The sequence below is a fragment of the Artibeus jamaicensis genome, unplaced genomic scaffold (assembly GCF_021234435.1).
Source record: "Artibeus jamaicensis isolate MK-2021 breed Jamaican fruit bat unplaced genomic scaffold, CSHL_Jam_final scaffold_369, whole genome shotgun sequence".
In the NCBI taxonomy this organism is placed as follows: domain Eukaryota; kingdom Metazoa; phylum Chordata; class Mammalia; order Chiroptera; family Phyllostomidae; genus Artibeus; species Artibeus jamaicensis.
Window position 1 is genome coordinate 4,461,839 of NW_026522042.1, and position 13,589 is coordinate 4,475,427.

The 13,589-nt window shown below is 43.3% G+C and overlaps 1 protein-coding gene across 4 annotated transcripts in view; it reads right to left on the reverse strand.

Annotated features, from left to right (window-relative positions):
* PARP8 (poly(ADP-ribose) polymerase family member 8) overlaps positions 1-13,589 on the reverse strand; it is a 151,353-nt gene that overhangs the window by 57,018 nt on the left and 80,746 nt on the right. For all 4 annotated transcript variants that reach the window (XM_037145110.2, XM_053657203.1, XM_053657202.1 and 1 more), the window contains 3 exons: positions 8,688-8,725; positions 991-1,080; positions 357-427 (listed from right to left, as the gene is read on the reverse strand). In XM_037145110.2, the coding sequence (XP_037001005.2) occupies positions 357-427; positions 991-1,080; positions 8,688-8,725 (199 nt within the window). The remainder of the gene's footprint in view (positions 1-356; positions 428-990; positions 1,081-8,687; positions 8,726-13,589) is intronic.

Sequence of the window (13,589 nt, forward strand, 5' to 3'; positions counted from 1 at the left end):
TTAAGGGTCCCATCAAAATCATGTATAGCCACATATAGTTATCATAACCCTAAGTCACATAAGTGCTCCTCAGTCTACGTTATTTGATGAAGATGCAAAGAACAGGGTAGGTTCGTATGCACTTTATTTAGACAAACAAGACATTCCATTATTTTAACAGGAGCTTCCTTTTCAGAGTCAATTTTAGGCCACTATCCTTCTTCCCACAGAGTAAGTTTCTAAAGCACAAGGTTTGAGCCTCAGTCACTGAATTCAATCTTAATCTAAGTATCACTGATGACATCAACTACAAACACACAGGAAATTCAAAATATATCTATACTGTTTTAAAGAAGTATAGAATATGATCTACATACCTCCCCATTTTCCTTCTGTAGTTTGGACTTTATGGATAAGCAACAGTTAACATCATTTGTTTTTCTTAATTCTGAAAGTTATAAATTAAAGAAATCATTTTAGTTGTCAGTATGCTATTAACAAATACTCACAAGTTTCAATATAAAAATACCCTTTAGATGATTCCCTCCTTTGCAAGAAAATAAGGGATATTCTGAAATGAGGCGTGTTGGGGAGTTACATAATACACAAGCCATCCTGATTTCTCACAGCTCATAAAGATATGGTCGAAGTAAAATGCCACCCTGCAGATGCGTTCAGTGCCCCTGTATATCTCACAGGGGCTCCACCGCCTTGAGCATGCGTTGTAAGTGTTCGTTTGGTCTAATGGTATCATTACACATGAAATACTTTCAAAAGAGTAAATATCAATGTAATATATGTATACAAGACTTTTTAAAAAGTACTGTTAATTTATGCACTTAAAAACTGTTGAAAAACAAACTAATGTACTTTAGATAAAAAATCTGTATAAAAAAAACAGATTTCTAGATGCTAAGGAAAGATGTTACGTGACCTAAAGAAAACCAAAACAAAAAGCTATCTACAATGAAAAAAAATATCAACCTACAACAGATAGAGTATTCCTATTACCTGTTGCTATTCGATGAAAAATTACTGGAATTGGCTCTGTAGTAACTAATACATCTTCATCATTTTCTGAACTTGACACATACGTATTATCTGCATAGAAATATAGATAATTAAAGGCATGGTAACTTGAAAAAGTACATCCTTTACAAAAATATAAAGTTATATCCACATCACTTCTAACACACATAAAGCACACTCTTCCTGTTCTAATAAGTGTCAGGAAAAAATGAAGTAAACTGCAAATTTATGTGTGAACTAACTATAAATGGCCTCCTTAATATGGCTGCATCCGCTAGAGAAAAAGAGACTTTGGGATGGACACAGTCCAAGTACATCTAGAACATTTCCCATGTGGCAGCGACTCATCTGGATGCACGGGCTGCCCCAACTCACTGAACGGGCCCTCCCTCCTGCCAATCTCCACAGCAGGAAGCGGTGCTCATGAATCAGGGGAGAGCACCCAACACAAGGATGGGTCCCCCAAAAAAGACTCCATGCCAAGGAGTTAAGGGATGTGAGCTAAAGCTTTTGTTGTAAATCATATTTCCCATATAACTAATACATGTTTTGTTTTCTCATTTTTAATTTTTATTTTTCAATTACAGTTTACTATTGGTGATATTATTTTGTGTTGGTTTCAGGTGTATGGCACAGTGGTTAGACAATCATATACTTTACACAGTATATGTTCCTAAATTGATACAAAGTCTCACAATTCTTCCACAGATTAACTTTATCTAAATAATAGCACACGAGTTAAATGCATAGAACTTTGAGTTATTCCATAGAACACTGAATCATTCCAGAGATTCTTTAAGTTTCTTATGCATTTTTTGTTTCCTCTGGAAATAATACTCTTATAAATTTAAAATTGTTCCCTGATAAATACTGATCTTCAGGTGTATGACATCATAACAGAATACACAGCTGTTTACTCCGCCTTGTTCACTGGCAATTACAGGGCATCTGGGAGCAACTGAACAGACATGTCACCAACTCATTAATAATGGTCCCACAACACACTCAGCAGAGTGTAAAGCACATATAAACATAAAAACAAAAGCATAAGATGCCCCCCACACCTCGTGGGTTCCTGAACTGATTCTGCCAAGGAAGAGGGTGTTCAGATGACCGAGTAAACACCCTGTCGAAGACCGAGTCGGGTTTTCATAACACTGTGTAGTACCCGGGGAGCACCAATAGACACTAAGTCAATACTTCACTCCCGAAGAAGCTCCCTTGCTGTCTTCAGATCCCGAGTGCGTGAAAACAGAGGTGTGAGTTCACAGCAGCGACACCCACAGACCGAAGGCTCCCAGGGCTACCCAGGGAGGTGACCGGACACTCGGGGGGTGAGATCGAAATCGAGTAGGTTGCCTCCTTACTCTGACCTGTTCTAATTCCAAATTTTGCCTTGTTTCATGTCCAAGGAGTGCTAAGGAGGTATGGGATTTCTGTGTTTATCAAATGGGGCTGCAGATTACTCAGTGGATTTGATACGAATCTGTTTGCGCTGTCTCATCCTCAGCTGAACCTCCTTATCTGGAGTCTCTTCTTTCAGGAGCCTTACTACACTTTCAGGTGAGGATCCGAATAACCGTGTATTAAAGTCGGTGTTTAAGTTTCTTAAACTCTCATGCAGAGTCCTACTGATTCAAAGTTATTTGCTTCTGAATCACTTAATTAGCTTTGCCCTGTGCATAACAGACCCCTTGAAGCAAACTTATGGAGAAAAGAAGAATTAAAAGGCATTAAAGCAACAGAGGAACAGCTGACCACCCACCGGAAGGGAGGACACAGAAAAGTCTGTCCAGTGGACACAGTCTCCTGCAGTATCTCAGTGTCACGAGATGAGGGGGACTTGACTGGAGTGTCAAGGGCAAGTAAATCAAGACTTTCTGTTTAGGAAAGTGGGTTTGAAGGGTGAGATGGCTTATGGACAGCGGAGTCACCGAAAGATAGTAAAATCTGGTTCGAGAGAATATAGTTTGGTGAACAAATGTTGTTTAAGGCTGAAGGACAGGATTATGTCTCAAACTTACCATTTTCTAAGAGATTTTCTACCAGTTTGAATTTTGATTAGTATTTAGGCATTAGAACACTTTTAATTTCTGTTTTGGGCTTCGTTTATTCAAACTACAATTTGTTGGGAACTGCCCTGCATGGTTTCAGAAGCTGTAATCCCCCCCACCCCTGCCATAGCTAAGGCTGAGTAAAGGACCTGGGGACCACAAGCCACTTGGGAGACAAAGCTTATCTTCCTTGTAGGGACATCACCTCTGCCCCCTTTCTCTTCACCCTGCTTGGCCCCTGGGGGGGAGACTGGTTAGCCAATGATGGGTAAGATTCCTCAAAAGAGGGATGACCTAAGACAGGCATGGTCACAAAGGAGCCCTCGGGGAAGGACTTGGGGGGCTATAGAAAAAGGGGGTGAGGTACCCTTACCCCTCGGCTTGGACATAGTCTGAGTCCTCATTCTGTCTGCAAGAAGTCTCCTAATCTCTTGGCTACCTTACTTCCCCTGCCTGACTTAAGCCTGAAACAATGACAGAGGATGGTGCAGCCCTGTGCTGGAAAGGGCAGGTTCCCCGGGGTGATCAGGCCTAAGAAAGAATGATAAAGGACCAATCAGGAAGTGAGTTTGTTCCCCAAAGTTTTATGGCCCTTTAGCTATCTGATCCTGACTCAGAATAAGCCCCCAGATTTCTTCAAATGTTATCTATTGTTTAATCATTTCTACCTAACAATGATTTGATGAGCTTTACGTAAACATCCTATATTCCTGTACAAATTCCATCCAATAAAAGCTTCTCAAGGCTTCTCAAGGGTCCAGGCGCTCCCTCCTCTGGAGAGGGTGGCTGAGACGCTCTGAGACTTTTTCTCCCCTAGAGAGAGAAGCCTCGCCGTCCCTTTTCCTCCGCAGGACGCGGCAGTCCCTGTGAATTTGTCTTGTCTCGTCCATAACGCCTTGAACCCCAGGAGCTGGGATCCATGTCACACAATGGTTTCAGGTTTACTATGACAATATCTAGTACGTCACCTTTACGACAGAATAACAGGACGGACCAGAGAAAACTGAAGTCAAAAACTGAACTGTGGGGGAGCAGACCAGCTCCTGAAGTCCAGGCAGCTCCTGAAGTCCAGGCCCGGCCGCCCACTCCGTCTGTCCTTTCAATGCCAGCCCCGTTGGTCCTACTGTAAAACGAAGAGGTCATCCCAGCTGCAGAACGGGATTCTGTGCTTTCTCGTGTTGTTGTTTAAATTTCTAATTCTTACTCAAATTATTTGGACATCTGTAATAATGTCAGCATCTTTGTTTAGACACGGGAGAGTGGAGCATAAACAGGGTCAGGAATGCATTTATTTAAGGTGACAGAATGAGTCAGCAACAGAAGGGAATGTTTTCAAACTCAGATTCCCTCACCGGAAATTCCCCACCTGACCCCGGGGTCACTGCTGGCCTTTTTGCTAACACCTGTGAGGAGGACTGGTAGGTTCTGGACTGTGCCCTGCTGTTGAGGGCCTCTGGCCTTTGGTAAAGGCTAGTAGGAGCACGACTATTTTCTCTTTCTTCCCACCAGACCATGCAAGCAAGAGGGGAAGGACGTGGACCATGGGAGCTATGGAAGAGCATCTGCTCAACTATCACTTTTATTCTATTTCCACTGCAACAGAATTCAGGCCAAGTCTAATGAATTCCATTATTCATCCCTGTGTAACTTGAGAGAAGCAATTATAAATGACAATTACATTGTTGTTATAACATAGGTGTTTTCCTTGAATGTTATATATAATATTCATGTTCACCCCCCGAGCCAATCAGTTATTATCCCTCTTTTAACGATGAAGAAACCAAGGCTGAGAGAATTTAACTTGAGTAATTATGTAAGTAATTAAAGTATTAATACTACATAAGTGGTGAAACTGACTGAACCCCCAAATCAATGCTTTGATATTTTTTAATAACAAAAAGCAATACCTCGTAGAACATATAAAAAGGATGAGAGAGTTCATACCCACTGGTGGGTAAGACTCCTAATGAAACGCGGAACTGAAGAGAAAGATACTGTTGTTCTGCTACCACAAAGCCAGTCACCTATGACCTATAATATATTCACCTTTAAAAAGTAAAATGCTGTTGACAATATGAATGGAATACAGAAGTACGAGTAACCCAGAAAGCTGTTCTAGTTCCTCACGTTATTTTGAAGAACCAGCATGTCAGCTGGTATTTCATTCACATACATGTTATATCAGTATGCCTAACACTCCATCAAGACCTCTAAATTTTCATCTTCACGAAAACAAACTGTGAAAGGAGTTGCAATACATGGCACAGGTTACTTAATAGATTAACATGATAAAGTGGCAAATCTGTTTCCTAGAAAATATACAGGGCGGCATAACCCTGAACTTGGAGGATTCTGGTAACAATTTCCATAGGTGAAAGAAAAATGTTGTATTTTCAGACTTAGGTGATGAGCTAGCTGATCAGTGAACCAAACAATCCAGGAAAGGAGGTGGGGGTGGGGGGAGGAATTACCAGGAGGAATTAAATCAAAAGGGAAAAAGGACAAGAACAAACATAAAACAACAGAAAGGAGAACTACATACAGAGCTATAAAAGACTTTTAGGTTTACACACCGAGTACTACAGAAAACTTCTTGCTAAAAAATCCGGACATGTCACCAACACAGTGGACTTGAAGAATAACACGTTTTAAAAAATGACTAAGAAACAGAAAAACAGAACAGATCAAATCATGGCACAAAACTAAGACAACTGCCATATAACCGTCCTTAACAAGATACCGGGCTCTGAAAGATTTGCTTGCAAGTTCTAGCAAATGCCAAAAAAGTTTACTTCCTTTAGCAATCTGAAGTCTCTAATAACAAAGTAAATAAAAATGCACATAATTCTCACAGACCCACAGTAAGATGTCTGCTCATGCAACCTGCCATCCTGCTGTTGGAGAAAGCAGGTACGGTATCTTCACAGATGCCAAACAGAACTTGATAAAAACTTGATAGTCATTCTTAAAAAAACCTGGTCAATGAGAAAAGGAACACTACTTCCTTTTCTGAAAGACAGCAAGCACGTTCACTGATTTTGAAGGCAAGGACAAAGCTGCCAATGTTCACATCTATTCTTAAAAATTATTCTGGGAGTTCTAGCGAGCACAGCAGAAAACGCAGGTATGATCACCAGAAAGGAAAAGCAACCACAGAATGTCTATGAGATGCTGTCTGTCTGAGAAATCAAGCACGTTCACTGCGCGTTTGTACGAATAAACGTGCATTAACATGTAATAAGCGGGACTCTACTATCATAGTGACATTCACTTTACAGAAAGTGCCACAGACATACGACAACTTCTCCACGAGTAACAAGAGTCAGAACTGAATCACAGACCTGGTTCTATCACCAAACACCACGCCCCGGGGGACACTACTGACTTTCCTCAGTGTGTTCCTTTACAATGGCCTAGCAGCCCCTGGTCTGTCCTTTCAAGAGACTGACATTTAGAATCAAGTCAGTCACGCACATGACGAGACTTGACATGCAGTGCACTCACTGTGTCCACCAATCCAGAATCCCACCCTAGAATTCGCTAATCTCTCCCACTCTTGGCCCCTATTTATACTCCTTTTCTTTTTAGAAATGAAATTATATTGGAAACTCACTACAAACCGCTCCAAGAAAGAAATTCAATTTTTAAGCAACGCAGATGAAAACCGATGCTTTATTTTTTAATTTCCATTTTTCTGTGTTGTTATTTCCAAGTGGGGCTCCCAATGGTGGGGTAAAGAATAATACCTCTCGGACACAAGAGGGAGCTAAGCATTTGGTTCACTTGATTTATTGAAGGCGTCTTCTACCACATTTCCTGTGCTATAGTATAAGTCGCTCTCTTCAAGGTGGGCCCGGATTTGTGGTACCATTCCCAGCACTGTAAGTAAGTAAAGCCCTGCACCGCTCATGGCTGACACCTCTAGGAGCTGCTGCCGATGAGAAGCAAAATAATTGTAACATTTACACCAAATAGTGGGGCTTTTGTTTTCCTAACATACATTCAACATAAAATACTATATCATAACAAATGAGAACTGACTGCAAAACCACCTACAAAAAATACTTTTTGTTATAAATATATATTTCTTTGGCTCTTCTAACAAAATCTTCCCAGAATACTTTTCATACTACTATTTAAAAACGGGCATATCTTTAATAAGTAACTGCCCTTGTAAAGCTATGCTTAAAACATATGGAGATAATACCAAAAAATGGTAGTAAATAAGCTATCTCCGTAACACTTGATCTTATAAAAAGATTAAAATTCAAAATGCATAATGCAAACTGCCACAGAAAAACCTTTGCATAACTGCTAAGTTCTACAATGTCCTCACACTGTATTATAAACTAATTATTTTAGAGAAAATACTCAAAATACACATAATCAAAGTTACTCATATCAACCTAGTCATTTCATACAGAAAACTGTGATACCGATCATGCAAAGTACGTGAGTGAGTAAACTCGCTGGATTCCAACAGGAACTGGAATTATGGTTCCAATTTACGGCCCTGACCGGTCACAACAGCTACTCTGAAAACCATCCGAATTTATTCGGTTAAGAACACTGGAGTAAAATGAGCATATACGCACAAGGTGGGGCAGGACGAGACTCACAGTTGTGAGTGTGCAGAACAGTTTATTCTTGCACTATTAGTCACAGCGATGATAAATAAGCTTGCCCTGCCCCGTGCATGGGCCACACGAGCAGTTAACGTGGCTATTCTCTGCATTACTGAGTCATGCACTCCGCCCTTTCCACGGGGATCCGCGAATCGAGTCGTGTGCGATCCCCACTAAGTCAGCTGTGCTTCTGCTTGGTTCAGGGTGAAACTATGGAGACTTTTTTGAGGGAAATGCTGAAGGGAAACACCTGGTCGACATCTCTGGGTTATCAAGACTCCCAGGTCAGCTCACACGCCCTGGGCTCAGTGGAGGTTCCAGTGAGTCTGAGAACCCAGGCCCGACAGGGAGGAAACCCGCTGTCTGTTCTGCAGAAAAGTGGGTCAGCAAGGACCTTCCACCTGGACTCTGCAGACAGGTGCGAGTGGGCTGACCGCTGCCCCTCAGGGCACGGAGTGCAGACAGCTATGGAGTCCTGGGTTAAAATCCCAGCTCTTCCTCTTACGAGCTGGGCCATCCCCACTCATCCGTAAAATGGGGAAACGAAGGGAGCAGTCCCACAGGACTGCAGTGAGAACCGCAGTTTACATATATACTTAGAGAAAAGAAGAAAGGTTTATTATCTGTGGCTATTACCATTATTTTAGCAATTATTTTTACATTATGAAAAGCCAAAGGATGATCCAAAACCAACAACTACTCCAGGTTAAAGATTCTTTATTTCATCGTAATGAGGTCAGTATTGGGGCTGAAGCTCTCCCAGGGGCCCAAGGAAACCACTTTCCAGGGGGAAACTATTTTGACTCCGAACTGCAGCCCAGGGCAAGCTCGGCACCGCACAGGAAATCAGCAGAATTCTCCTGCCGTGTCTTTAAATCTCCCCTGCCAGCCCCTCCCCCCAAACACATCTGCATACGCTTCACAGATCCAGAAGAAAAATATACTCCAAGGCGTCGTAGTGCAAATATTTGTACTAAAAGGAAAGAGAAGAAAAACATACCTGGGTAATCTTCGGATACATGTACCGAATAGGATACACTGTTCAAAAGAAAAAAGAAAAAAAAGGCTCAGGTTACTGCTATGGAAGACACACTTCTACAAAATAAAAACCAAAGTCCATTTATACACATGTAAGTTACATAAGAAAACATGCAAACAGATTAGAAAACCTCTTTGATAGCTGACAATGGAAATGTACAGATTTTTAAGATGTATTTCCCATGAGTGTAAGCAATCTTTCTCCCAACACTGACATTTTCTTTAATATAGCTATGTTTTTTTTTAACCTCAGCAATGTCTAATATTCCCTGACTTACAATCATTGGTGTTATTTGCAGACTTTTTTTATCAAATCATCTTTTCTCCCCGAAATAAAGTGTTCCTCCTGTTTAGTACCGCACTCAAGAATTGAAACACCTGCTGTTAATATTCTTCACCATGATATACTGCGCTTTGGAAAGAGATGCTTTTCTTCCAAAAATTAACAAAATGATGGCATTGGAACTGACAGTTATTCACCAGCCAATCTTTTACCACCACTTCTGCACAGAGGGGCAACTTGTTCCCAAAACCATCTTCATGTTGCACCCTAACAGCGCCCCAGCCCCCATCTCAGTGTGCCCGCTGCCTCCCCGAGACTCCAGGGACACGGGGCACTGCCGGGCTCATCTGCTCCCTGGTCTCTCTGTCAACAAGACCGTAGACTTTGTCAGGTCAGGGTCACGTCTACTTGCACTTTTGGCAGTCGCCTATTTGAATGCACGACGCACAGACCATACTCAATGTCAACTGTCGAATGCATGAGTGCAGCTGCCACCTGCCACAGAGAAGTCAGAATTTAGTTCAAGTTCAGCCTAATTAACTGCCTGTTAAGACCTAAAAAATCAATTCTCTCTGAAGGACCACGCAGAATACGGTCTATGCACAGCATCACGGACACAGTGAATCCAACACAATGCAAATGATCTGACACATGAACGAGTAGGAAAATCCAACCCAGGTCAAGGGGAGTCTGACCCCAGCACTGGAAGTAGCCTGCAGTGATGGTGAAGCACTTATTACAGGTACGCCTAAGGATGTCAAGGAAGATGCAATCTGGGGAAGAAACAAACAGAAATACATTTCCAGGGTCTCGTGGGACATTAGCAGAGAAGCAAACATTTTGTATAATTACTGGGTTCAGAACGTGGAGGGAGAGCAAGAGAGAGAACGGAAGAGAATAATGCAGGGGGAAAAGAACAAAAAATCTCCCAACCTGGGTGAAAAATACAAATGTGGAGACCGAAGGAACCCAGAAAACCCCAAACAGAAGAAAAACAAGGAGAACACCACCCAGGTATATTACAGTCGAACTGCTGGAAACCAAATATAAGAAAAAAATTGTAAAAGAAAAAAAGTGCTGCATTAGATACAGGTAAATGATGATAATGCTGAGTTTCCCAAGAAAGTGTGCTGGACAGAGGAAGGCAGCCGGTCAGGGGCTTGGGTGGGGTGGGGGCCAACTGGGACCAGAATTCTACACCCAGACCACACATCTGAGGGCAAGTAAAGAGGCTCCCGGATGGGAGGAGACTGGAAATCTTGCCCGGCAGAGCTGACGTACAAGAAATCCCAGAACATCGCTTCTCAGCCTTCCGGCTACGCTCAAGTGAAAAAATCCCCAACAAAGGTCTCTAGGCTGAATATCAGAATGGCAACTATCCAAGGAACGAGAAGCACCAGAAATTATAGATATAAAAAAGACTATTTTTCTCTTAATGGTTTAAAAATATATGTTGACTGTTTAAAAATTCTAACACTTGATTGTGGGACTTATATCTAAACACACATGACAATTCCAGCACTATGCCAAGGAGGGGTTCATGGTCATACACAGTTTCAAGGTGCTCACTTCTTATGTGAAACGGTACGATTTTCACCCATAGGAAGACAGGAACTAAGGAACAAAAAACAGAAGGGACACACAGAAAGCTAATAGTAAACCAATGGTGCCTGAATCCGACCGCTGCAGAAAATGCATTAAATGCTAATGGACTGAGTGCATTGCACAAACTGAGTTAAAAAGCAAGACCCAAACCCAAGCCGCTTTTGAGAGAGCCATGCTAAACAGATGGCCAGGAAAGGGAGGAAAAGATGCGCCCTGCCCACCGCAAGCACGAGACTGAAGTGCTCACATTAATATCAAAGCTCCAACACACAGAGCTCACTGTGATGAAGGGGGCACCTCATCAAAATAGAGAACAAACTCACAAACGCGTCTGCTCCGAGCAACGGGGCTTCAAAGTGCATGAGGCAAAACTGGACAGAATCATTAAAGGACAAAAAGACAGTTCCACATAGTTTGAGTAATGGACAGAACCAGATCAAAAAAATCATTAAAGACACAGAAGGTCTGAAATAGATTTACATAGAAAACTACAACCAGAGAATACTCTCTTCTTCAGGGGGGGAATGTTCACCGAGAGAGCGCCCATCCCGGAGTGTAAAACTAGTCTTCGTAAATCTGAATGGACGGAGGATGATCACTGGAGAACGCACCCCAGGTTCCTGGCTCAGCTGGCCTGCAGGACGCTGAGCCTTAAGTCCTCCAAATGTCACTGCCTTTCACAGTTTGTGCCTGACTTTGGCTCTGTGGCTGTGGCCGTGGGCCTGGGCAAATGCACATCTCCAGGACTCTGCCACTCAACACTGACATGCCACTCAGTCCTTGGAAAGAGGGTAGGTGCAGGCAGGAGAGACCAAATGAGGAAGCACACAGGACAGAAAGGGGAGCAGGGGTCAGTGCGACACACTGAGCTTTCGTGAAGCATATTTAATTGTTCGATTATTTCAAGAAGCATTTCTTGGTAACTTGGTATAAAGTCAAATGTTGTGTTAATACCAAAGAAGATTTAGATGGAAAAAAAAATTGGGAAATGACTTTGAATGATTGACAGGGAAACAGAGACTGAAATGTGAGTATGACGAAGGTACAACAGCATCTTTTTTTTTAACTTTTTATTTTAAAATAGGTTCACATGCAATTGCAGACAGTACAGGGAGGTCTCACATACCTTTCACCCAGTCCCCACACTGGTTACACCTATGTACCCACAGTGCAGGAAATTTAGTCCATGAGTGTAAAGTGCGGTTATAGTTCTACGTCATTTTATCACGACTGCATCCGCTACCCACTGCTGCCAGTCACGATACGGCCGACTGGATCCGATCTCCCTGGTACTACCCAGTTCAGTCCCTTCGCCACAACATCCCAAGGCCCGGCAGCCACCCATGGGTTCTCCGTCTCTGTAATTCTGTGGTTTCAAGAACATTACATAAAGGGAATCGCGGAGTATGAAACGTAACAGTATTTTAAGGCAGATTTAGTTTTCTGAGAAATACACTGAGAATGGCAATCTTTAGGATACAAAGAAGAAGAGGGTGATCAATTACTGTCGTAGTAAAACATGAGCCGCGTCGGCCGGGAGGCCTCCAATGCGAAGAAGGCAGGAACAAAGCACACATATGGGCACCCTCCTTCGTCCCCCCACAAAGAACCTAGCTTGGGAACCATAGCCCGGAATCCCAGGCCAAGAATCAGGAGAAAATAACCAGGCCAACGGCTCCTCCGAGGCACCGGGGGAAACACACACTCTCGCGCCACATGAGTTTCTTTTCCCAGGATCTGCTCCCGTACACAGTGGGGCCTGTACGAAGCAGAAATGAAGTTACTGATGATCAGGGCGGCCCTTCGCGGCAGCACAGTGTGACAGCAGCCTGGGGCGCTGCCAGGTTACACTCAGTACCGAGGTGAATCATTTCCCAACAGCCTTCCATCGCCACCAACAGCAGCTGGCTTCATCTGTCATCCAAATCAATGACTACATCCACAGTGAAGCCTCAGTACATTCCCGTGCCGCTCTCCAACTAGGGAGCCGGGGGTCGTTAGAGCCAAATAAACAACTCCGATTCCAGCGTGGAGCCTCGCTGGCTGGGTGGCGTGAGAAATGTAATTTCTACACGCTCAGCTTGGTCTCTCTGCAGTGGAGGAATGGGAGACTCCAGACCTACTTTGCAAGCCTGCTGTGACGATTTAATGGCTTAACAGGTGCTGGGTCCGCAGGACAACCCCAGACAACAGAAGCGGGTGCCGGGTCCGCTTCCAGCGCGAGCAGTGAAAATTTACCAAAGTGAAATTTCCCACGAATGAGTGTTCTCCGGGGAACTGAAATCTGCCCAGAATCGAAATATACCCACTGCATCCGTCAGAGACAAAAGCCAACACTGATGATTTTATTTTATGGCTGCGTTACCCTCAGGATATTAGCAGACATTTCCATGTCCAGGATCAGACCCAGTTTTTTTGAGTATAAAACAGAAAGCAGAAGCCCTGCAAAATGACCCAGCAGTGCCTGGGCTACAGCAGTTTCCAGGGGATGGGAGTGGGCCCCAGAGCTGTCAAAAAAGAATCCGTTTCAGTCTCTAGCCCACAGCACGCTCGGGAAGGAAGCAAGCAGCAGCAGACAGGGGTGACTGAGAGGGACCTCACAGGTGGGGCCAAAAGCAGAGCAGAGGCGCAAGCTTGATGGGGCCAGTAAGGGTAGCGTGTGCCGTGCATAATAAACACCAGAGCAGGAAAAAAAAATACTGTGAGGAGTGAAAGCAAAAGAAGACCACGGGAAGGAGGGAAATCCTGGAGCCAGCTTGGACTTCGGATGCAGGAGAAAACAGGCTCAGCATTTGGAATGCGCTCAACTGCAATTATATTGAGGTGCTCGGCCAGAGAACGTCAGGTCAGTAAATGTGTTTGGTGTACGCTAATGCACAACACAGCACTAGGTTCTTAATGTCGCAGGTTTAAACCCAGGCTCTAGAAAGTATTTCTATGCCCTTGATAACTGTTTTAAATAAAACGGCTGCTTCT